The sequence below is a fragment of the Phytophthora sojae genome (assembly GCF_000149755.1).
Source record: "Phytophthora sojae unplaced genomic scaffold PHYSOscaffold_12, whole genome shotgun sequence".
NCBI classification, from domain to species: domain Eukaryota; phylum Oomycota; class Peronosporomycetes; order Peronosporales; family Peronosporaceae; genus Phytophthora; species Phytophthora sojae.
Window position 1 is genome coordinate 1725785 of NW_009258126.1, and position 22932 is coordinate 1748716.

The window sequence follows — 22932 nt, forward strand, 5'->3', positions numbered from 1 at the left end:
TAGCAGATGCCTCTTTATTTACTTACTGTCTCCAGCTCAAGCTGCACTAACATGACGCCTAGTTGGAGATGGATCCCGAGCGCTTAATGCGCAGCCGGGAGCCGACCTCCTCGTCCATGGCCTTGTACGCCGGGATGGTGTCTGCGCGCTCGCAGTAGGCGTTGGACGGCAGCACGTAGGCGAAGCAGCGCACGAGGTCCTCGGGGTCGTGCTTCTCCTCGGACAGCGACAGCGACGCCGCGAGCGCCTGCTTGCTCGTGGCCCTCTCCCGGACGCTCTCGGGCAGCGCGGCGGCGCCGCGGAACTGGCGGCGCACGAGGTGCGGCACGAGGTCGGCCTTGATGCTGGCGATGTACTTCTTCTCCTGCAGCAGGTCGAGCACCCAGTGCGAGAAGATGTAGAAGTGGCCGTCGTACAGGTCCGTGTGCAGCACGAAGTTGCTGCGGCGCTTGAGCAGGCTCTTGGCCACGTACAGGTCCTCGTTCATGTGCACGGCCTGGGACACGAGCACGACGCGGTTCTCCTCGTCGCGCTGGCCCTCCACGAGCGCGATGCAGTCGGTCATGTCCTTGTCGCGGCGCGGCTTCTCGCCCTTGGCCTTGGTGCGCGCGGGCTCCTCCTGGCGCAGCAGCATGGTGACGCTGGCGTCGTTGATGCGGTGGAAGTCGGCCACGTTGTGCAGCACCACGTCGGTGACCAGGTCGCCGGCCAGCACGATGAAGTCGCGCTTGATCTTGTCCGCCACCTCGCGCAGCGCGTCGGCCGTCTCCGTGTTGTCCGCCACCTCGCAGAGCTCGACGTGGATCTTGCCGTCGAACTCGCGCGTGAGGTAGTCCTGGAGGGGCGGCAGCAGGTCGGGCACGGTCAGCACCAGCACCTCCGTGAAGCCCGAGGTCTCCAGCAGGTGCAGCTGGTACCACAGCAGCGGCTTGCCGTTGGCCGGCAGCAGGCTCTTGGGCGTCTCCTCCGTCAGCGGGTACAGGCGGATGCCACGCCCGCCGGCCAAGATCACGGCCTGGAACTCGGCCATGGTTGTCGCCGCTCTGGGTATTGCTGGTAAATGGCCATGCATCCTGGTAGCCATACCATCAGAGTGGTACGGTGTACCTGTCTACTGGTTTTGGCCAATCAAGAGGAGATATCAACGTGCGCCTCTTGAAGATCGCCATTGTTACGGCGGCATGAGCGACTCGGACGAGGTGCGTGTGCGCGTGGGTGTGGGAGGATGAGGGCTCTAGCTGACGGTTGGCGTGTTGTTTGTTACTGCAGGAGAAGGTGCTGCTGCATGACGAGGTGCTGGCGTCTGGTGGCGGTTGGGTGAGCTGCAGTGTGAACTGACTGAAGGTTGTGGCAGAGTATGGACGAGGTGCACGAGCTCGAGGACGCCCTGCAAGTGAGGTGTGGCGCTGTTGTTGTCTATGGATGCTATTGGCACTGGTGCACCTATCAGAGGTTGACTGACTGGGTGGCATGTTGTGTTGGCAGCGTGGACACCGCCGCGTCCTCGCCGATGAAGCGACGGAGTACGTCTCACCACTGCGCTTCTTCGCGTTTTAAAGTGTGTACTTAGCACTGCACCTGCATCGTATGTTGTTACAGTACGTAGTGATTCTAGTAGTAGTGACAGCAGCGTTGGCGGCGGATCGAGCAGTGGTACCAGCTCTGAAGACGAAAAGTTTCTGGACCGTCCGGGCGCTCGCAACGGTGGAGCGTCTATGGGTGGGTTTGGGTCGCTGAGTCGTGCGCGAGCGGATGAGAGCTCCGATGAAGACTCGGATGAACCGCCTGAAATTCCGGGGAGCCCAATCTCTCAGGTTCGTTGACAGGGTGTTCTTTTATTGTTTTGGGTGGAAGCTAAAACGCTGGGTTGAGCTCGCTTCACGGTGTAGAAATTGCAGGCAGGAGTTGTGAGTGCTGCGGATTTTGGAGTTGCCCCTATCACCACCAAATTCCCATCGAATCGGTCAGATGTGAAAGGCCCAGCGACTTTAAGCGACGATGAGGACGAGTACGAGGTTAAAGAAGTGGAGCAGTCGCGTGCAGCCGAGTTCCATGCGTCTAGCTCCTCCGAAGACGAAGACGAGAGTGACGACGGCAATAGGAGAAACTTTCACGAACGGACCAAGTTTCAGCTACAAATGGAGCGATCCGCGCTTGGACGTCCAAAGACGGCAGCGAAGGATCTGGAGAAATACCGAGATGTCGTGCCTAGCGATTTCTTCCAGCAATTTGAAGGGGCCACTCTACATGTAGATGGTGCTGGACCTCCTCCTTCTGCCTTCGCCAACACGCCGCCATCTAGAGCAGATAGTACCATCAAAAGCAGTGCGCGGGCTCGGAGTGCACGAGGTGACGAATCTAACCTGCGCAAGTATAAAGTGGCGGTGCCCCGAGAAGTGGAGGAACTCTTTAGCGTGAGTGGCTTATTCACAGCATTGCTCGGGTGGCTGATGTGAGATCTCGCTAGCTCTCTGGGTGAACTTAATCTACAAGGCGAGATACTAATGTGATTGCTGCTGATAGCTTGCAGACGCGTATACGCCGGAAGAGGTTGATATTGAGACAAGACTGGAGCCATTCCTCCCAGAATTTACCCCAGCGGTGGGCATGCCATTTGATGGAATCCTGGTATGTAAAACTTCCTAGTCGTGATCGATAAATTGTGGACTTGCGCGTACTAACACGATCACCGAAACATCAGATACCAAGACCAGACGGCAAAGAGGACAAGCTTGGGGTGGAGATATTGCGAGAGCCTTCAGGAGAGACAAATGTAGCCGAGCTGGAACTGCTCATGCAGGTGAGCACGAGCAATCAGCACAAACTCCGTAGCAGGAATGAAGTCGTGCGGAGTATCGAGTGGGCAGCTCAACGCCCTCAAGAGGTTGACCAGTGGATCGCAAGCGTCGAAAAGGTTCAAAGGACGAAGCCTCTGGCCGAGGTAAATTACAAGCAGGCGATGCCGCCGCTCTCCCAACTGATGGAGCTATGGCCCGAAGAATTCGAGGACTTCCTAGCCGCTCGGGGCTCTACCCTGCCAGCGCTGTCCGAGTTGGATGTGAATTTGAAGGAACTGGTGAAGATTGTCTGCGCTGTGCTGGATATACCCGTGTACGAAGGCAATTGTGTGCAGTCTTTGCATGTGCTATTCTCCCTTTACCTTGAAATCCAAGCCTATGAACGAGACCAGCCAGGTTTACAACGATAGCCCACTCCTCCGTGTCTCGTTATGGTTCTCGCTGCCAAATCGCAGGTGCCCAAGACACGCGTAGACGATACGATGAATCACTTTTTGCCGCCTCATGCGTCCGCAAACGTGCCTGGCCAAGCACGGCTCGGTCGATCTGGATTGGAGACTCGATCCAGCTTATTGCACGTGGTGATATCGGCCGAGAAGAACGGAGTCTCCGTCTACCGTGACAACAACAAAAGCAACGTTTGTGATGAGTATACCGCCAGCAGGAAGACATCGATGAATAGCTGCAGTGTGCGACCGTACCATGGGGCATTGGAAGTTGAGCACGTATGGGCATTTCCTCACGACATCTTCGCAGATCGACAGGCAGGTGCGATAGCGTCCCGATGATCCTTCAACGCAGAAGGACGCTGTGGTCTTGCTGGACGTTGAAGTCGCCGTCTTGGTCGCAGTCGTCGCCTTGTAGTCGCACATGTCCGTCGAGTACTGCAGTTTTGTGGCACCGCGGTCCGTCTTGACGATCTGCGAGCCGCACTTCTGGAACTTGATGCTGCAGACCCAGTACTTGTACGCGTCGCGGCAGTCGTCGCAGCCGTAGACGCTGTACTTGGCGTGGCAGCCGAAGCGCTGCAGCACGATGTCCACATTGCGGTAGTAGAACTCGGCCTTGCTGTCGAAGCGCGCTCCCGTCGGATCGTCCACGTCGACCACCGCCATGTAGTCCACCATGGAGCAGAACGACAGCGAGTCCTTGGCGATGTACCGGCACACGGGGCTCGCCGGTTCCTCTCCGTCTGTCAATGCGAACGATACATCCAACCAGAGCAAGCAGACGGCCGCCACCAGCACGACCGCAGACGCGCAGCGAGCGAAGGAAGACGTCGCCATTGAGCAATGCTTGAGCCGAGCGACTATTTTAATGGTGGTCCCAAGTCTCTGGTGGCACGAAACTGCTTGGTGGAGTTTGACGGATGAATAGATTATATTTCTCTTGAGGTGTTCTACACCGTTGTCTACGGTGATTTCAGGTCCTTTAGGCGGCGTGGGCGTGTCCAGGCCGGTAGCGGGTGAGGCCTGGTGTGCACTGTCCGTTGACTTTGCGGTAGTGCGAGCGCAGCAGCATCCCGACCACGAAGAGGAAGGGGGTGAGCAGGCATGCCAAAAATACGATATATATCTATTGTTTGCCGGACACCATAATAAATATTGCATTGCATCCGAGTAGCAGACTAAATAAATAACGCAAGACATAGTGTTGACAGCAAATTACTGCAATCATGTTACGACTGTACCTACTTACAGGCACTGCTCCACGGTCGCAACATCCCAGTAGAGCTGTTGATCTTAAGGAACAAGATCATCTCTAGCATCATGGGGGAGAGGCGGTGGCGCTCATGGCGCAGCACAGCGCGCGCAATGCTGAAGAGCCTCTCAACCATGTTTGAGGTAGGAGGAATCGCATTAAGCAGCTCGTAACGTGGCCGGCGCAGCAGCTACCTTGCGCCGCTTGAGCGCACGCACAGCGAACCCTTCCTTGTCAGCCGTCGTGCAGTCCACGCCTTCCACATGAGCCTGCGTGCGCTTGAACGGCTCCAGCGCAGCGACTTCGGCGTCCGTCAGCAGGGCCGCCTGGTCGCCCATCACCTTGACGACCGCCTGCTCGAAGACGGCGGAGTGGACTATATCCGCGCGGTTGCTATGCATAAATAAAAACATATAAAACGCAGTAGTTAAGTAGAAATATCATCAGACGCAGAGTGAGCGATGATCCTTACCGAGATACTTCGCGAACGAGGGGTGGCTCTTGAGGAGCTTGTCGAATAGGACACGAGCGTCCAGCAGCGTAAGGCCGTCGCCCTGCAGGTGCTTGGACACGGACTCGACGTCCCGGAGGCTTGCCAGCAAAGTGTCCAGCTTGCGGTGGGCTGAGCGTGACGGAAGGAAGTCCGCCGAAATGAACGGACGGAGCCGAAAATAGCGCTTGAGCATTATAAAGGTCGACGACCAGCGTGTGTCCTGTCGGCCAATGGGGTCTTGGCACTAATTTCGAACAAAACCCAAAAACAAAGACCAATTTAGTACCAATACAAAAACCAAATATAACAGCAAACAGAGTACTTACCGCAACTTGGCTGCTTGCTTTAAAGTCCGCAACTTACGCATAAGCTGCTGGACCTCTTCGAGGATGCTGTCGTGGGGCTCCAAGTAGTCTCGCACCGCCAAGTTCAGGCGGTGGCTGGCACAGCTGATTAGCGGCACACCGAGTAGGTTCGCCAGCCGCTTGTTTACTCCGCAGTTGGCACCCACCAGGAATAGCCATCCGGAGATAGACTTACCAAAAATGGGTTGGAACCTTTTAATCGCCGTCAGATGGCCGTCAGCGCTCAGCTGGTCGTCAGGTTCATCCATGACGGGCGCTAGGGCCAGCAGCGGGTACTGGGGGCCTGTCGCCGTCTCAAAGCAGCCATACACTGCCATGTAGTGCTCCGTGCCGTGGGTCCACCCATCAAGGACCAGACCAAAACGCTCGGGCATGGCGTCGCCGGTCATCGTCTCCACGGCCTTGGTCACGGCCTCCATGATGGCGGTCAGCGTCTCCACGGAGATGGGATTTAGCTTCGTGTATCTACATAACATACGGCATTAACACACATGTATATCACCAAAATAGATATGAAAATACGTACCGTCGCGTTTCCTTGGACTCGCAAAAAGACAGCGGTAGATTGCCCGTGACGACCCAGCGCAGCCACGCGTAGCGGTTCGAGGCCTTCTGGGTGACCTACGGCAGTAGGGTCCCCGTCGCAGCGACACTAGCGTCGCGCATGTCGCTCTCGTAGTTGGGGTGCGCCGCCCGCACGTGCGACACCAAGTTGCTGTAGCCTGACTTGGGCGCGTGCTTGCGGCGCTTAGCGCAGGTCTTGCAGGCATAGTAGCCCGTCGTCTCTCCCTCCTCGTCCAGGCAGGGCTTGAAGTAGAAGGCAGCAATCTGCCTGGGCGAGAAGGTAGGTCTCGGAGCGGGGCCAGCGAGGAGATTGTCGGTCACGGTGCTAACGTCGAGTCGTGATACGCGTGCTGGGTGGTGCTTGTTTGAAAGTGAGGGCTAACGGCAAAGTTACGCTGGTAGAGCGCGATGTTTGACCACAACTAATGGTTGGAGCAGGATGAGCAGAAGTAAAATACCGAATTTTAGAACTCGGCTACATAAATTTCGGATAAAACAAACGGCGATGCCCTAAATAAAGTATTGTATCCGAAACTACTGTTAGATTTTCGGGCAATATTATTTTTCGGGTTGCCTGAGGGTGAGGATGGTGAACACGAAGCGCACGAAGAGCATCTCGCGCAGATTGATGTAGAGGTCCTTAGCTGGAAGTACGTTGGGCATGGCTGGCTGGCTGGAGGTTGCTTCGAAGGGGGTCGTCGACGGCTTGTTGAGCTGCTGGCGATTCTGAAAGTGATGGCTACTCAGCCCAGTGCGGTACCGTACCGCGTTATCAGTTTTATCACTCTATTTTTCCTAGATTTATCTGAGACATTGATTACCCTCATATTTTACCTACCTAAAATTAGTTTAAATGAAATCGATGGGCAAAGTTAGTGCGTCGCCTAACATCAGCCATAAAATACGAACCTAAATATGGACTAGTATACCCGACTGGTGTGGCGCTATGTAAATATTTAAGTCTAGGTTAAGCTATCGACGGTCGCACTAGAGGTGGATAGAGCACCCGTTGAATCTGTCACTACACTGATTACTGAGCGATTTCTAGATTTGAAATGCGTCCCGCAAGCGGTGCCGCTTTCTGATCGGATTTTAGATCGAGTGGCGCCGGCTCAGCAGCGTGGATTTCCAGTTTGGAAGGCACCAAACTCGGCGAAGCGCGAGGTGTACGCTGCCCGGGATTCACAAACGTCCATCATGGCGTAAGGTATAAGACCTCGCAAGGAGGGCTGAATCTGAATCACAACGCGTTATTGTTCATTGAGTAATGCTCAAGCATGTCGAATGGTGTGACCTCTTGGCCAAACGCACAAGTACTTGGTTCATTGCTGGCTTGCTTTACGAAGCAAGCCGTGAGTCACGGTTCATTTGCTGTGCCGCAGCAAGCGTGAAGCAATGGGCACGCTCTGGCCGCTTTTACATCTACAACTCAGACCTAACTTTTCCGCGGCCGCTGCAACGTCGTCGATACTGGTGGCGATTAATATCAACACCGAGTCGTTGTGGCCCGATGCAACTCGCCGTGCTGTGTGCGGTTTGTGTATTGTGGTGCAGCTCAAACGAACGAGTTCAATCGCGCGGGCGCCAGACGGTCTCAATGCGCTACACTGGACTCCCTGCGATCATATTTGGCACCTCGCTTTCGCGCGCGAGGACCGTGCTCAGCTCCGTGAGCATTTTGTCCGCAGCCAGCTCTCGCACTACATGTACAACTGGCCCGTTATAGAGCGCTAGCGCTGGCATCCTGCGATGTACCGAAGCTGAAGCATTTCACAAATCGAGCCGCCCGCAGTCACTGATCCATCAAGCGCTCGTACAGCTCGGTGCGACTTTAGCCTGTCAGCGATTCTGATGGTGCAGGCATCCATCCACTTGTTCCCAGCGTCGGCCCCAGCTGGCGAGCGGCAACGCCTGCCATGCGTCTTCAGAGAAGCGACCGAGGGAAAAAGCCGCCGCAAAGCAGCCGATCGCCATCCCGGCATCCGTAAAAGTCTGGTCTCCTCGCCACCGCCGGATTGAATTGTCCTGCGCCGATCCGACCAGGCACGCCCCCAATCCTCATTTCGCCTTACGACAGCGCGCACACAGAGACACCGAGAGCTTCCTCACTCCTCTTTGATAATGCTGTCCACCGTTCAGATCGCCGTCGTCGCGGCCGCCTTCGTGCAGACCGCGTCCGCCTACTCGAGCTACATGGAGCTCATCCCGAACGGCGAAAACATCGGCAAGTCGCTGGGCCACACGGACACGGGCTACTCGGACTTCGGCCAGCTCTTCTCGGACGACGGCACCGAGTGGGCCACGGTCTGCTCCAAGACGTGGCCCGGTGGCTCCGTCACGTGCGGCCAGGCCCTGGGCGACCCGTGCTGCACCTGGACGTCGGGCGACCCGGACTACACGCTCACGGAGCCCAACACGGACGGCACCACGTGCGCGTCCGCGTCCACGGCCACCAGCACGGCGGCCAGCGCGACCCAGGAGGAGACCACGACCAGCGCCGCTCAGGAGGAGACCACGACCAGCGCCGCTCAGGAGGAGACCACAACCTCGACCACGACCAGTGAGGCGGCCAGCGGCTCCACGGACGACTCGGCCACGCAGCAGGCCGCCAGCAGCAACACGACGGACAACACCGCTGTGACGGACTCGTCCGAGTACTGCGAGTAAGCTTATAGCGGCGCCAGTTCTTCCCTACGTGCTACGATAAATGGAACGGCGCGGTCGATAGATGTCTTCCCGGACGGAACACAAGAAAATCTCACCGCGAGGGTCCTAGAGCGACGATGCACCTGCCAGCGTACGATAGTTGTGTCGACGTGACAGCGGTATGAAATGGAGCTGCCCGCCCGCTTTTTCGTGTTAAGAAGTATAGTTATTCTGCGTTTGCCCTTCATTCACTCCTTTCTTCCATCGTGTGTGGAGGTGGTGCCTTTCGTTAAACCAGGGGGGGCGGAAACTTCCCCGTGTTCAAGGCGTTCAAGGCGGTGCTGCTTGCTGATAGATGCTATAATACACGTGCTACACTTTCCGCCAGGCCCGTTCTCATTCGAGTTCATCTCGGTGGGCGGCAAGAGTGAAGCACTCCATCATGGGGTCCCTGGTCCGCTGGATTTCCCGGCGTCCGGAGTTGGTCCCATCCGAGGAAAGGCGTTCGAGAACCATGATTGCGTCTCATTCGTGCTGGAAGCGTGCGCGCCGTAAGTGCTCTTCCTTCGTTCGAGTTGTCGCGCTGGCACCGATATGAAACACTTTCGATTTTAGCGCACGCCCCGAATAGCTGAGCACAGGCTGGAGGGATCGAGAGTGACACAAGTGCAGGGGTTGAAGTATACTGAAACCAAGTCAACTGAGGCAAGGAGCAATGCCTCCGCCTCTCCATCCGGACCCCGGAAGGAGTGGCGAGGATGGAGGTCCAAGATCGATGGTGGACGACCGAGGTGGGCAGCGAGAAGAGAAACGACAGCTGATGACCATGAACGGCACCTCGAACGCGAAATAACGGAAGAAAGCGGTCAAAACGCCAGAGAAGGAGAGCCCAATGGCCGGGAACAGCAAACAAGTGCGTCATCAGAACAAGGAGAGTGTGAGAACGCCGAGAAAAATGAAGAGCCACGGTATAGAAGTGAGAGTGACGATGAAGCTGCTTCTGTAAGTGGGGACGACGAGCAGAGTCAAGATAGGAGGGACACGCAGGAGAACGAGCAGGATCAATCTTCAAGACCAACAAGAACTGTGGCAAGTCACCGATACCCCCCCCCCCCCTGAATCGGGGCCCGATGGCAATCGAGGCCGAGGGACCGACTTCTCAAATCCCATCCGCTCCAAATGCCCGATCGCTGCATGCAGAACGCCAATGGTTTGCGCCCGGAATCCCATCCCGAGATAACACAATTCCACACGGCCGAGGAGGGACCATGAACATGTGCGTTCAATTGCAATGCATTCGTTCAGTTTCCAATCTCCCCAGTCGGGTTATTGACTGCAAGCACACATGGTCGCCCTGAACTTCCAACGAGCCGCGGCTTTTGCGGCGCTGGTCGCGTGCGTCTCGATGTCCGACGCGCGCGAGTTGGGCCAAGCCACTTCCGTCTCTGCGTCGGGGTCTTCGTCCGCTGCTTTGGACGCTTCCGACCCGTCGGCGACCAAGGCGCCCCTGTCGGAAACGTTTTCGGACGTCTCGGGAATGGGCTCCGGAGCTCAGGGAACGGTCAAGCCGTACGAGGGTGCCACCAGCGACAGCACCGACGACAGCAACGAGAGCGACCAAACCACGAAGAGCAGCGCCGCCTCCAAGTCCAAGAAGAAGGGGGTTGCTACCTCCTCCCACAGCGGCGACGACACGGAGACTAGCTCCGTCTCCTCGTCGAGTGATGAGGTCGAATCCAGCGAGACCTCGTCTTCTAGCAGCGAAACTGAGGCCAGCACTGCTTCGTCGTCGAGAAGCAAGGCGGCCACGTCCTCAAGCGACGAGGCTGCGTCCTCGTCCACGGAGAGCAGCTCGGTTACTTCGTCCAGTGGCGAGTCCACAGATAGCACGCTCTCTTCGTCCAGTGGTGAGACGGAGAGCAGCTCGGACGCGTCCGAAGCAAGCAGCAAGAAGGAGAAGAAGAACGAGAAGGAGGAGGAGGAGAGCAACAGCAGCAGTGAGAAGTCCTCGGGTGGTGATGTCACGCAGGGAGCTGCGTCGTCCAGTGGAGATGATGTCACGCAGAGCGAGACGCAGTCCAAGACCAACGGTAAAGTCAAGAAGGACGGCGACGACGATGATGACGACGACGACTCTAAGAAGTCGAAGGACGCCCGGCAGGCGGCTAAAGCGGCCCGGCACAAGGCGGAGGCTGAGCGCAAGGCCAAGCGTAAAGCTATGAAGGCCGAGTGGCGGAAGATTAAGGCCCAGCAGAAGGCCGAGATGAAGGCTGCCAAGGCCCGGGCCAAGTCGGAGAAGAGCGCGATTCTGTCGTATGCAGGCTCGAACAACTCGACCGACACGGCGCAGCAGAGCGAGTAGGCGCTCACGTATGAACTTCTGATGGAATTGTTTCGTGCGTGAAGCTGCAGATATGACGCGGTTGTTGTTAGCGCAAATGTAAATGTAGTAAGACAGCGCGAATTTTTGGTCCACGATTTTACTTCTAAGCTTACGCATTCGTAGGTGAACAACGCTTCTTGTCTTCCAACATTGCACGGCCACTGAGGTTTCAGAAGAATATTTGAGGGGAAGTTTTCCTCGGGCGGGGGTGGGGTGGGGTACCACCAAAAGGTATTCTACCGAGCCTATAGTTTCCAGCACACCAGTCGCTCTGGGCCAGAGTCCGATGTGTTGATTCATATCCGCTTTCGCTGCCTTCGTCCTCACCGAATCGGCTCGGCCAGATCAAGTTTGCCATCAACAAAAGATAAGACCAAGAGGTTATTCCCTGCTGGGCCGATGTCACCCCCTGGGGGTGCCACAATCGGACACGCGGGGGGTTGAAGGCCACTCGAGCCTTATCACTTCCTCCTCATGCCAATGCGCTCGTCGCGCTTTGCATGGAAGCTTGGTGGAGGCTGTACGTGATCGCTCTCAATCTCTTGAAGTGCGTACCCTACAGAATTCCTAAAGACCATCAGAGATGGATAGGGCCCCTATCCTATCATAGGGGACACGCTTGTTGAAGGTATCTGTTATCAAGGTGATGCTTGTGTACAGTAGGTATATTAATAAATGAACAAGCAAGTATCAACACACAGCATCCCTTCGCTTCTGCAGTTTGAAAGCATTCGCCCTTTACTAAATTGATACCCTTTAAGATTGCCTGTGCCAGGTTGCCCACCATTATCCAGGGATGCCGAAAAATAAATGGTGCTGAAATTATTGCAATAGATTTGAATCAATAATTTATTGACATGTTCTTAACCGCTATCTACCAGTTATCTTTTGAGTAGAGCATAACATCTTCGATTATGTATTGTGGGCTACTGCAGCCAACCATCCTACAAACCCATGGCTTGAGCTCGACCATACCAACTCTCCCCACTTTTCATTCCACTGGAAGCCGACAACCCGCCACCAAGCCCACCACGAGCCGCCACAATGCTCGCAGCCCCCCGTCCGCCTCGCACGGCCGCTTTCACTAACATGCAGGTCTTCAACTTCTACTTCCGGCCGTGCCGCGACCAGTACGATGAGGTCATTCTCGAGTACTTCCGTTGCCGGTGCGGTGCGGTCAGGAAGCGAGTCACCGGGACGGGGTACTCGAACCTGATGCAGCATATCAGTGTGAGATCGGGAAATGACTGCGGCCGGGCGAGTTCCGGCCGAGGTCTAACTGCCTTGAGCTTGCGAGAGATGGCTGGCCGAGGGCTCTGATTGGTCGGTCACATTCCCCGCGCGTTAGTGCCCAGAAGATTGATAGAGCCTACGGAGTGACAGGAGGGTCTCGGCGGGTCAAAATAAACCGGCTGCCGAGGCCTCCGAAGTTTCATAGTGGGTACACTTTAAGCCCAGTAGGAGTTCGGATTTAGGACGAAGCTTCGTCCGATTGTAGGATCAGCTCGATAGCTCGGTCCACACTTGATATTTGTATAGACCTTAGGGATTAGCTATAGGAGAGGTTTGACAGCCTCTAATCATTAAACAGAGCAGAATTTTCCCCCAAGCCACACAAGGGTCAAGTCCGTCTACGGTAAGTCACTAAGCTTAGCGTAGGGTCTGGATACACTCGGCTGCACGGGGTATGTCTGCCGGTGAGCGTAAGGTGCATTGACGGAGTGTTCATACTGGTAAGGCCAAGAGTGAGTAGGTGGCCGAGTGTTGGGAGGTATTAGTGACCTCTGTGTACAGTTGTAAGTTTGACTGAGTGTGAGGCAAGGACCCCCCCCCCCTAGTGTATTTGACTTCTAGCCGAGGCTTCGCCCCGGCGCCCCTGTAAGAGGCTTCGATTGGCCTGGTACCCTTCCTTTCTGAGGGACCACAGAGGTTTAGTGCGGAAGCACGAATTACACATTGCATCCTAGCCGTAGCTCGTGGCTAAGGGTGCTCTTATATTTTAACGAAGGGTAAACCTACCTGACCCGCAACACACAGGGAGGCAGATTCCAGCCCGTATAAGGGATCGGACCTGGTCTTCAGGTTTATTATCCCGACAATCTATCGCCTTCTCTTCGGAGACGGCGTGTGTTGTTGGTAGGGCTCGTCCTAGAGACTTCGGTTGATAGGGCGAGGACTCGTAAACTCGTGTTTTCCTACACGACATCAGGCGCGAGCACCCCTCGTACTCGGAGGAGATGCTGGCGGCAACACCCGGTCAGACGGGCTCTCTTGCTCACTACGTCCGCCATTCTGCCCAGAACTTGTTCAGGTGCCTGGAGTGGCTGGTGAAGTGCAACCTACCGCTATCATTTTGCGAGAGCAAGCTCGCAAGACGGTACGACCCAGCTCTCTACTGAATATGTACTGTTTGGCAATTAACTAATATGTGTTTACACTTTGCATCTAGTTACACGCGCCTCCAGCCTGTCTCTGTTGAAACGCTTCGGCGCGTCATGGACGCGGTGACGCGCTGCGTCGAGCACGCGATCGCGGCTGAGATGCCGGAGGAGTTTGGTCTAATCGTTGACGGGTGGAGCCACGACTCGGAGCACTACATCGCGGTCTTCGCGTGCTACGAGGTTGATGGGGTTCTGAGGTGCCCCTTGCTCTGCATGGCACCACTCGTCAACGATGAGACCGACGACTTCTTCGCGGCTAGTCATCAAACCTTCTTGGCTACGATGCTAGCGCGCGACTATCAGAAGCGCCTGGACCAGGTTCTCTTCCTGGTGGGAGATAATTGCGGCGTCAACCGCCGCCTCCCTACGCTGATGGACGTCCCGCTAGTCGGGTGTGCAAGCCACCGACTCAACCGAGCCGTCGCCGCCCGGCTGAGCGAATGCGCTGAAGATGTCGACATGGTACAGGCGCTGATGGTAAAGCTGCGGACCCTCCTCCATTCTGCAAAACCCCGGTTAGTATTTGTATATTTCCTGTTATTTTTGTTAGTTAGTGTTACTTAACTGAAATTTACACTTTGGTGCTTGCAGGTTCAAGACCGACCTCGACCAATCATCCGCCAGCAAACCCGCTGGGGTTCGACCTTTGCGATGATTAACCGCTACTTCGAGCTTCTACCATTCATCGACGCGGAGGACGACGAGTTGGCCGAGCTCCTTCCCCCGGCGGCGTCCAAGCGGCGGCTTCGGGACCTGCTCGGCGAGCTGAAGGACGTGGAGTCCGTGTTGAAGGCTCTCCAAGGCGCTGACGCAAACCTCCTCGACGTTCGCGTCTGGTTCGACGGGCTCATTGCCGCGAAGCCCTCGTACGCCCGTTATCTCGGTACGTTTTTTGTCTATTATGCGTTATTGGTACATTTACTAATATTAATTGTTTGTTTTGTATTGTAGCACCGCGGGCTGACATCGTCCACAGCCCCGACTTCGAGGCGGGCTGCGTCAAGGTGCTCAAGGGGCAAGCCAAGCGGCTGACCCGGGTGAAGAAGGCGGCGCTGGAGCGCTTCTTGGCGGCTCCACCAGCGGGCGAGGGCGAGCAAGAAGAGAAGGATGAGGAGGCCAGCATCCCCTTCGTGGAGCGGCTGCAAAAGCGTCGGCTCCTGGAAGAGCATCAACCATGTTACGAACTGCTGGCGTCCATTCCGCCCACGTCCAACGTGGTCGAGCGATTTTTTAGCATCGCTCGTGCCACGTTTGGGCTGCAGCGCCACGCACTGCAGCCGTACACGCTGGAGATGCTGCTGTTCCTGCGGCAGAATGCCGATTTTTGGGACGCGCGCACTGTTGAGAGCGCGGAGTAAATGATAGTATGTAACCCATCAAGACACTGACATTGCACCAATAATCTATTTTGCTGTGTGAAGTATGTCGATATTCTATTGCGGGTTTGTTTAGTTTGATGTTCAATTATCTATTCTCTCTTCTTGCTTGCAATAGATAACAATGCAATATTCGGCAACCCTGCCATTATCACGTAGCGGTAATCATGCCACAACAACAAGATGCATGCCATTCAACAGCATTGCATTGTTGCATTGGAACCTATAGAGTCACTGGCGCCACGTCAACAAGTACCCCTCCACGTAGAGGCTCTGCCCGATCGTGAGGACGACATGAAGGGGATGTCTTCACGACAGAACCAAGACATCGTCTTGGGGTGGTGTTGAAGAGGATCGGGGAAGGTATTATACTGTAGGATAATACACGATGGATTACAAGTCTGCCCGTCCTTACTTGCGCCTTCACCACGCGATGCTGCTAAACTGCTACACTGGCGCTCAGCTCGAACGAATCGAAGCTTCTGCTCCGCGCATGGAGGTGAATTCTCCACGGTGTAGTGCCTATAACATACAAGTGCCGCTGGTTCGGGTGGTCCGGCCTCCGTGGTGACGCTGGAGGCGCATGTTAGCTTGCTCGTTTGTATGAACAGGTCCATTCCAGACGGTTATTCCGTAGCGACCTGTTTAATCTGCTGGTCGATTGAACGTCCCATCGGATACTTAATCTCCTAGCCCGAGCCGCAGGCTGCCTGCATGAGGCGATACACACTCGCTGGCTGTTTGTCACCAGGATCCCATCCGGCACCGGATCCATAGCAGCCGGACTGTAACGGTCTCAAACAGGCTGTAGGGTTTCCAGATCGTCCTTCGGGCCGAACGAACAGCAAGAAGTTGAGCCGCCTCCAATTTACTCATTCTGCAATTTGCCTCGGACCACCAGAACAGCTTTCCAGCTCCCAGCCAGCTCTTTTCAGACTCTCAACCAATCTACACAATGAAGACGTACGCCACCCTCGCTGCTTCCGCGCTCATCGTGGCCGCCACCATGAACTCGGCCACGGCCATGAAGTCGTACCTCGAGGACCTCCCAAACGGCAGCCTGTTCACGCAGGAGCTGGGCCACCCGGGCATGGACAGCTCCAAGTTCACCGAGTTCGCGACGGCGTTCGGCGCCGTGGACCACACGTGGTCGGCTGACTTCTGCGGTAAGACGTTCCCCGGTGCGTCCATGACGAACGGTGAGGCCTTCGGCGACCCGTGCTGCACGTGGACGAAGGGCGGCAAGCCCGACTTCACGGTGTCGCCTTTCACGACGAAGCCTACCAAGGCCACGACGTGCGCTTCCGGCGGCAAGACGGGTGCCGGAGGTTCTGCCGCTGCTCCTTCGGCCGCTGGTTCTAGCGCGGAGACGCCTTCGACCGGTTCTAGCGCTGAGACTCCTTCGACTGGATTAAGCGCAGAGACCCCTTCGACTGAGCAGGGATCGGGTGCCGAGACCCCCTCGACTGAGGAGAGCTCGGGTGCTGAGACGCCATCGACTGAACAGGGATCAGGGGCCGAGACGCCTTCCACCGAGGAGAGCTCTGGAGCGGAGATGCCCTCAACGGAGCAGGGATCTGGTGCTGAGACGCCTTCTACTGAGCAGGGCTCCGGTGCCGAAACCCCTTCCGCTGAGACCCCGTCGACTGGCGGTGGTGGCTGGACCCCGCCTGCTACGGGCGGTGGCTGCGCTGCCAAGGGCGCCCGCAAGTTCCGCCACTAAACTGTGTCTGAATCGTAGGTGTTGTGTGTAGTCGAACAGAGGACAGAGAGAAAGAAGCCTCCAACCAGACGCCGTCGTAGTACTAGTAGGGGGTTGTCGTAATAGACGGACTGAGTTGTTGCGGAGATGCGTTTTGTTTGCAAGTGTATCAACCATTGCGAGTTTCTAGCAACTGATACTTGTATTCACTCTACTCTTTTCACGACAACGCATGCAACAAACTTACATTTAGTGGCGGAAGCGGCGGTAGCTGCTGCCACCCTTACTGTGCTTCGAGCCACCGTCCGCCTTGACGGCACATCCACCCGACGACGGACTCTGCGTTTGCGGGGCGGTGGTTGAAGGGGTCGTTGTCGGGGCGTCAGTGTACTCTGGAGCAGAGGTAGCAGGTGCTGCAGTAGTCGTCGACGGGGTCGGCGCTTCAGTGTACGCAGTCGAGGGGGGCGAAGTTGTTGCAGACGGCGTCGTGGTTGTCGAGCTTCCAGCGGTCGACGAGGCCGTGGACTCAGTCGTTGCAGCGCACACCGTCGCCTTGGTGGGGGTTGTCGTGAATGCCGTGACGGTGAAGTCCGGGGTGCCCCCCTTCGTCCACGTGCAGCACGGGTCACCAAACGCTTCGCCGTTGGTCATCGACGCGCCGGGGAACGTCTTGCCACAGAAGTCGGTGCTCCACGAGTGGCCGGCGTCGGCGAAAGTGGAGGCGAACTTCGTGAACTTGGAGCTGTCGCTGCCCGGGTGGCCGAGCTCTTGAGTGAAGGAGCTTCCGTTCGGGAGCTCGTCAAGGTACTTGGCCAGACCATTGGCCGAGTCGAACGTGGCGGCCATGACGAGGGCGGTGGCGGTGATGGCGATGCAAGTCTTCATTGCGAACAGAGTTGGAGGTGGGGAGGCAGTGGTTGAGCTGCGCTGTGCCGAGCGAATTGGAAAGTGATCTTTGCTCGCTCAGCTGGATCGCTCCATTGCTTTCGCGTCGCCCTCGCTTCATATCTGCATCTCGCACCGCCTTGAAAAAGATTGCCGACAGGTAGCAGCTCTGAACGCAGGCGTTATCCCCTCCAAGAATCGCCGAAAGCCCGCTCCGGCCTCACTCCGGAACGGTTATCCCTGGCGTTGAGGCAGATATTCAGCACCGAGTTCAGCACCGCCGGTGAGTTGGGCGGCCAAGTTGCAGGTGTTGAAGCGGTTCCGCGCGCTTCGGAGCTAGCGGCTGGTTCGACGGCACCGCCTTTGCGGCTTCCCCGTTTCGGGGCGTCATGACGCGATCGCTGCTGTAAGTTACTGGTACTGTACTGTAGCTGGCCAAGGCGTGGAGCGCTGGCATGCTGGATTGAACTCTCGCACGAAAGCGGCATCTGTGGGGCGAGCACCTGAGCAGCCGCTGCGGCCGCATCACCTCGGATGACTCTGGGGCTGACCACCAGAACGGAGACTGGAGACTTTGTGTCAGTCGACAGGCGAGGCCAGGTGTCATGGCGGAACGCAGCTAGATTCCGTTGGATCAGGCACCCGATCTGACCAGGCGCAGCTTCATGCGACCGATCATGCCACAGCGTGGCCCACATGGCGGCGAAGCCATCCATCCAGCCTTTACTCCCCCCTCACGAACAGCCCAACGCCCCGGCGCTCTCCTTGGTCATGCAGAGGCACCACCTCTGCCGGGCTGCACCAGATTAACCTGGTCGCGACAGCGGCTCGAGCAGCAGACCAGAGTTCATTCCCCAATTTGCCGACCAAGTTTCATCACCAAAGCCTACTCAGCAGCACCACAATGAAGACCTTTGTCGCGCTCACCGCCAGCGCCCTCGTCATGGCCGCCACGTTCGACTCGGCCAATGGTCTGGCCAAGTACCTTGATGAGCTCCCGAACGGAAGCTCCTTCTCGCAAGAGCTTGGTCACCCGAACAAGGACACCTCCAAGTACACCGACTTCGCCACCGCCTTCGCCGACGCTGGCCACTCGTGGAGTACCGACTTCTGCGGCAAGACGTTCCCAGGCGCGTCGATGACCAACGGTGAGGCGTTCGGCGACCCGTGCTGCACGTGGAAGAAGGGCAGCAACCCGGACTTCACCGTCACGGCGTTCACGACGACGCCCGGCAAGGCCACGACCTGTGCCGCCTCGGGGTCTGCCACGCAGTCCTCGACTGCTGCGTCGACTGCTGCATCCACAGCTGAGTCCACGGCTGCATCGACCGCCGGCAGCTCGACTTCGACCACGACAGACGCGCCTGCTACGACGGACGCGCCCGCTGCAACGGAAGTTCCGGCTGCTCCATCGACGCCCTCTGCTCCGTCGGGTGGCTGCGCGGCCAAGGGAAGCGCGGGCAAGGGCCACGGCAAGGGCAGCTACCGCTTCCGCCACTAAGTGAGCGGCGGATCGATGACTGTACGCGCCACCGTTTTGAGAGTTTAGAGTGGCCACGCCCCACCCACTTCAATGTATGTATCTACCTAGTGTCGACCTCGAGAGTAACGAAGTTAATGTACTTGCGCTCAGCGAACCCCTTTGACCGGTTAGTGCGCCTATGAACTTGTGATCGTCATAACCTTTATCAAGACAGCGTTATAGCTCGCGGTATCAGTACCTCGGTAGCCATTATCACGACGGTGGCACTCCAAAGCGGTGCCTGCACAACATAGCATGACAAAACTATCAGCGGTCAATAAGCGATCAATATGCATCGTCTCACGAACACAACTTAGAGACAACACGGCGATTAGAGGAATGAATACAATACCAACGCTGCATCGATTCCTTACGCTACTTAAGTCAAAAGAGTTCCGGAAGGTTTCTTTGTTCTATTACGACAGTGTCTAGAGACTTCGTTCTCTCTCTCGGCTGGAACTACACACAACATATACGATCAGCTAGCAACCCGACGGCCAGAAGATCACTTGGATGTCGTCGGTCACTGCTTAGTGACGGAATTTGCGGCGGGCGCCCTTGACAGCGCAGCCACCGCCAGTGGCAGGAGGAGCGCCCCAGCCGCCGGTCGAGGGCGTGGATGGCGTGCTCCAGCTGTTCGAGCCGCCGGTGCTAGAGGCGGGAGCCTCCGTGGCAGGCGTGAACTGCGACACCGACGAAGCGCCAGTGTCCGTCTCGCCGGAGCTCTCAGTCTCGCCAGAGCTCTCGGTCTCACCCGAGCTCTCAGTCTCGCCCGATCCGGTAGCCGGCGTCTCCTCGCTCGGACCAGTGGCGGGGGTCTCAGCGCCCGAGCTCTCGCCAGTCGAAGGCGTCTCAGCACCCGAGCTCTCCTCAGTCGATGGCGTCTCAGCACCCGAGCTCTCCTCAGTCGAGGGGGTCTCGGCACCCGATCCCTGCTCAGTCGAAGGGGTCTCTGCGCTAAATCCAGTCGAAGGAGTCTCAGCGCTAGAACCGGTCGAAGGCGTCTCCGCGCTAGAACCAGCGGCCGAAGGAGCAGCGGCAGAACCTCCGGCACCCGTCTTGCCGCCGGAAGCGCACGTCGTGGCCTTGGTAGGCTTCGTCGTGAAAGGCGACACCGTGAAGTCGGGCTTGCCGCCCTTCGTCCACGTGCAGCACGGGTCGCCGAAGGCCTCACCGTTCGTCATGGACGCACCGGGGAACGTCTTACCGCAGAAGTCAGCCGACCACGTGTGGTCCACGGCGCCGAACGCCGTCGCGAACTCGGTGAACTTGGAGCTGTCCATGCCCGGGTGGCCCAGCTCCTGCGTGAACAGGCTGCCGTTTGGGAGGTCCTCGAGGTACGACTTCATGGCCGTGGCCGAGTTCATGGTGGCGGCCACGATGAGCGCAGAGGCGGCGAGGGCGGCGTACGTCTTCATTGTGTAGATTGGTTGAGAGTCTGAAAAGAGCTGGCTGGGAGCTGGTTGGAGGTGCGAAGCAAATTGCAGAATGACGTCCTCCGGGAAGCGAGCGAGCTGCAGAGCCAAATCGTCGGCCCGCTGGCTGGTACCATTGCGAAAGATCCTCCGTCGGATGGGGGTATCGTTGCAAGCGCCCAAGAGCTCGAACACGATGGGACTTTCAATGGGCTGGAGATTTTTACAGGGATCAAGTGACGGGGCGTCAATTTACCGGATGTTGTAGGAATGCCGATACACAGTACCCCCAACATTTCAACACGAAGAACAGCTTCGACGTTGGCTTTTGTCGCAACTTGGTGAGGAGGTTCACGCTCAAGAAGCTGGTGAATTTCATCTGTATTTACCGCGGAAGGCGATGGAAGCAAGTCTCCACAAGTCGCCCACATCCCGCTTTGATAATTTCCTCATTTAATCTCCATGCAAAATAATTTTGGTTGCATTGATTAAGATAGTACTCGCTTACTCGCTTGGTGACAAGTTTTCTAATGATAAGGGGTGCTATGAGTTGGTTGGAGGGGCCAGGCAAGGAGACACCGAAGTCTTCGAGTCGAAGTGTGCCTGCGCAGGGATTTTGGTGGTGACTTCCTTTTGGTTGCTCTACGATATTACAGCTGCCAGGGCGGAAGACGAAGCGCTCTACTGCTGGTGTCGTGGAGTCGTAATAGTTGCGCGAAAGCTTCAACGTTTGCACCCCAGATTCCGAGGGTCAAATCCGTAGAGGTGACCAAGAACGAATCGCGATAAGCGGAGGGAAAGTCGCAGAAAATTTGAACTGGTTCTGCCGGGGACCCCCGCCGCAATACCGGTACTCGAGTCCTCCGGCAAGCGACACCTCGTTTAACCAAAGGTGTGTGGCCGTCACTTCCAGCGTATTTGGATTTCGTGGTGATCTAAGTTGCTGCTCTACATTTCCGAAACTTGAAACTAAAGCCCAAATCTTTTGATACACTGCACGTTTTTAGCGACTAAGTTGTGTACTTAAATATGTATTAAAGATTAACGTCCTTCCGATGATGGCAAGCTCCATGAATGCCGGAGATGTGGTGTCATCGCCTAGACACTATTCAACGACTGCACGCTGCTGGGTTTTAGTCTGGGGGAAACCTTTACACTAGCCTCCGCCTGAGTATGGCGGACGTCTCATGCGATAGGGGAGCGATGCACGAGAGCTGCTGCACGAAAGGCCGACCCTGGATGCAGCGGTTGACTGGAGAATTAGCGGATGCCTTGGGCTCCCATTCTGGCGGGGCCCCCTCGGGTGGTTGACGGGTTTGTTCGCTGCTTTCAGCTGGCGCGACTTGGAGGATCGAGGATGAAGACCCGATTTGAGACTTTTGGGATCACTTCACTGGATGGTATTCATTATCACTCACTACAACTCCCGCCGCTCTATGCAGTAACACCACCAACGAGAAGACACTCAGCAGCATGAAGACCGTCTACGTGCTTAAGCGCGCAGACCACTCTTCGTGCCCGAGTATGGCTTGGCTCGGCAGCCACCGCCGCCAGTAGTGGTCGAGTCGTCCGTCGAAGGAGCTGTCGTGGTGGGCGTCGTCGCGCTGCCCGTGGCGGCCGAAGATGCCGTCGAGGTTGTCGTGGTGTCCGACGTGGACGACGAGGCAGTGGACGTCTCAGCACTGGTCGCAGCAGTAGCGGCCGACGAAGCGGTTGACGTTGGCGTGGTCGTGTCCGTCGTGGCGGAGGACGTCGTCGATGCCGCCGTGGACGTCGACGTTGCGCACACGGTGGCCGTGGTGGGGTCCGTGGTGAAGGGCGTGACGGTGAAGTCGGGCGTGCCGCCCTGCGACCAGGTGCAGCACGGGTCTCCGAAGGCCTCGCCGTTGGTCATGTCCGAGTTGGGGAAGGTGTCGGCGCAGAAGTCGGCGGTCCAGGAGAGTCCGACGGCCTCGAAGGCGGTGGCGAAGTCCGTGTACTGGGAGCTGTCGTTGCCCGGGTGTCCGAGCTCCTGCGAGAAGAGGGGGCTCCCTCTTCTCGCAGGAGCTCGGACACCGTTGGGGATGTAGCTGAGGTAGGCTTGCATGGCGTTGGCGTTGTCGGTGAGGGCGGCAAGAGCAGCTACGACGGCGGCGGAGAAGGTGGTGAAGGGCTTCAGGCTGGACGAGGTGGTGGTTGTGCTGGCGGTGGAAATTCCCGAGTGGCTGCATCAACCCGCAGCGTGCGGCGGACGAAGCTTCCACCGCCCTCACTTGATGCCAGCTTACCAAAGGCGGAAGCGTTCGCCAGTACATGTCCAACTTCGACGTCGAGTCCCCCGCAATCCCCGCTGGTGATCAAAACCTAGCATGATCGTAGCGTCGGCCGAGGCTGCAGTCATCGTCAGCAACTCGCTGCACCACCGAGTTCTGGGGGTGCGTGCGCAACTCTCGGTGTAGTGGAGACCACGCAGTGTTGTCTTGGCCACCGCGACGCAATGACAACTCGCACACAGAGCACGGCTTAGCTGACTGCAGGCCGCCAGCGTCTGTACAGGAGCTAAGCGGCGTCTCCAGCTGCCTCTGTTGCTGCTGGGAGTGCATGCCTGAGATATTGAGCGGTACATCAGCATGGGTGTTTTGGTTCGGTGTGCTCAGGTCGG

The 22932-nt window shown here is 57.2% G+C and overlaps 15 protein-coding genes across 15 annotated transcripts in view; 8 read left to right on the top strand and 7 right to left on the bottom strand.

Annotated features, from left to right (window-relative positions):
• Positions 1 to 35: 35 nt before the first annotated feature.
• PHYSODRAFT_356058 (hypothetical protein) lies at positions 36 to 1044 on the bottom strand. Its single transcript, XM_009538991.1, has one exon. It carries the CDS (start codon positions 1028 to 1030, stop codon positions 59 to 61), a length of 972 nt encoding a protein of 323 aa, XP_009537286.1. The 5' UTR covers positions 1031 to 1044; the 3' UTR covers positions 36 to 58.
• A 954-nt stretch (positions 1045 to 1998) lies between these two features.
• Positions 1999 to 3208, top strand: PHYSODRAFT_528847 (hypothetical protein; the record flags this gene model as incomplete). The annotated part of the gene is made up of 5 exons (XM_009538992.1): positions 1999 to 2037; positions 2085 to 2249; positions 2373 to 2414; positions 2524 to 2628; positions 2702 to 3208. The coding sequence occupies 5 exons, from the start codon at positions 1999 to 2001 to the stop codon at positions 3206 to 3208; spliced, it is 858 nt and encodes a 285-aa protein (XP_009537287.1).
• Positions 3209 to 3300: 92 nt separating this feature from the next.
• On the bottom strand, positions 3301 to 3925 carry PHYSODRAFT_319420 (hypothetical protein; the record flags this gene model as incomplete). The annotated part of the gene is made up of 2 exons (XM_009538993.1): positions 3301 to 3411; positions 3500 to 3925. 2 exons carry the CDS (start codon positions 3923 to 3925, stop codon positions 3301 to 3303), a joined length of 537 nt encoding a protein of 178 aa, XP_009537288.1.
• A 563-nt stretch (positions 3926 to 4488) lies between these two features.
• Positions 4489 to 5218, bottom strand: PHYSODRAFT_528666 (hypothetical protein; the record flags this gene model as incomplete). The annotated part of the gene is made up of 3 exons (XM_009538994.1): positions 4489 to 4689; positions 4763 to 4892; positions 4980 to 5218. Coding segments are annotated over 3 exons (570 nt in total), but the record flags the coding sequence as incomplete, so codon positions are not given.
• Positions 5219 to 6056: 838 nt separating this feature from the next.
• Positions 6057 to 6242, bottom strand: PHYSODRAFT_462247 (hypothetical protein; the record flags this gene model as incomplete). Its single annotated transcript, XM_009538995.1, has 1 exon — positions 6057 to 6242. A coding segment is annotated over one exon (186 nt), but the record flags the coding sequence as incomplete, so codon positions are not given.
• A 1775-nt stretch (positions 6243 to 8017) lies between these two features.
• On the top strand, positions 8018 to 8597 carry PHYSODRAFT_288948 (hypothetical protein). The gene has a single exon (XM_009538996.1). It carries the CDS (start codon positions 8043 to 8045, stop codon positions 8586 to 8588), a length of 546 nt encoding a protein of 181 aa, XP_009537291.1. The 5' UTR covers positions 8018 to 8042; the 3' UTR covers positions 8589 to 8597.
• A 1315-nt stretch (positions 8598 to 9912) lies between these two features.
• PHYSODRAFT_306792 (hypothetical protein) lies at positions 9913 to 10929 on the top strand (the record flags this gene model as incomplete). The annotated part of the gene is made up of 1 exon (XM_009538997.1): positions 9913 to 10929. One exon carries the CDS (start codon positions 9913 to 9915, stop codon positions 10927 to 10929), a length of 1017 nt encoding a protein of 338 aa, XP_009537292.1.
• A 1065-nt stretch (positions 10930 to 11994) lies between these two features.
• On the top strand, positions 11995 to 12174 carry PHYSODRAFT_412106 (hypothetical protein; the record flags this gene model as incomplete). The annotated part of the gene is made up of 1 exon (XM_009538998.1): positions 11995 to 12174. A coding segment is annotated over one exon (180 nt), but the record flags the coding sequence as incomplete, so codon positions are not given.
• Positions 12175 to 13445: 1271 nt separating this feature from the next.
• PHYSODRAFT_253880 (hypothetical protein) lies at positions 13446 to 14749 on the top strand (the record flags this gene model as incomplete). The annotated part of the gene is made up of 3 exons (XM_009538999.1): positions 13446 to 13868; positions 13983 to 14274; positions 14343 to 14749. 3 exons carry the CDS (start codon positions 13446 to 13448, stop codon positions 14747 to 14749), a joined length of 1122 nt encoding a protein of 373 aa, XP_009537294.1.
• Positions 14750 to 15722: 973 nt separating this feature from the next.
• PHYSODRAFT_319422 (hypothetical protein) lies at positions 15723 to 16490 on the top strand (the record flags this gene model as incomplete). Its single annotated transcript, XM_009539000.1, has 1 exon — positions 15723 to 16490. The coding sequence occupies one exon, from the start codon at positions 15723 to 15725 to the stop codon at positions 16488 to 16490; it is 768 nt and encodes a 255-aa protein (XP_009537295.1).
• Positions 16491 to 16961: 471 nt separating this feature from the next.
• Positions 16962 to 17342, bottom strand: PHYSODRAFT_375818 (hypothetical protein; the record flags this gene model as incomplete). Its single annotated transcript, XM_009539001.1, has 1 exon — positions 16962 to 17342. A coding segment is annotated over one exon (381 nt), but the record flags the coding sequence as incomplete, so codon positions are not given.
• A 949-nt stretch (positions 17343 to 18291) lies between these two features.
• PHYSODRAFT_372907 (hypothetical protein) lies at positions 18292 to 18645 on the top strand (the record flags this gene model as incomplete). Its single annotated transcript, XM_009539002.1, has 1 exon — positions 18292 to 18645. A coding segment is annotated over one exon (354 nt), but the record flags the coding sequence as incomplete, so codon positions are not given.
• Positions 18646 to 19406: 761 nt separating this feature from the next.
• Positions 19407 to 20294, bottom strand: PHYSODRAFT_319425 (hypothetical protein; the record flags this gene model as incomplete). The annotated part of the gene is made up of 1 exon (XM_009539003.1): positions 19407 to 20294. One exon carries the CDS (start codon positions 20292 to 20294, stop codon positions 19407 to 19409), a length of 888 nt encoding a protein of 295 aa, XP_009537298.1.
• Positions 20295 to 21783: 1489 nt separating this feature from the next.
• PHYSODRAFT_253916 (hypothetical protein) lies at positions 21784 to 22275 on the bottom strand (the record flags this gene model as incomplete). The annotated part of the gene is made up of 1 exon (XM_009539004.1): positions 21784 to 22275. A coding segment is annotated over one exon (492 nt), but the record flags the coding sequence as incomplete, so codon positions are not given.
• A 14-nt stretch (positions 22276 to 22289) lies between these two features.
• Positions 22290 to 22932, top strand: part of PHYSODRAFT_253943 (hypothetical protein) — a gene marked incomplete at both ends in the record, with an annotated part of 1302 nt that continues 659 nt past the window's right edge. Inside the window, one exon of the mRNA XM_009539005.1 lies at positions 22290 to 22342. Within this exon, the coding sequence (XP_009537300.1) occupies positions 22290 to 22342 (53 nt within the window). The remainder of the gene's footprint in view (positions 22343 to 22932) is intronic.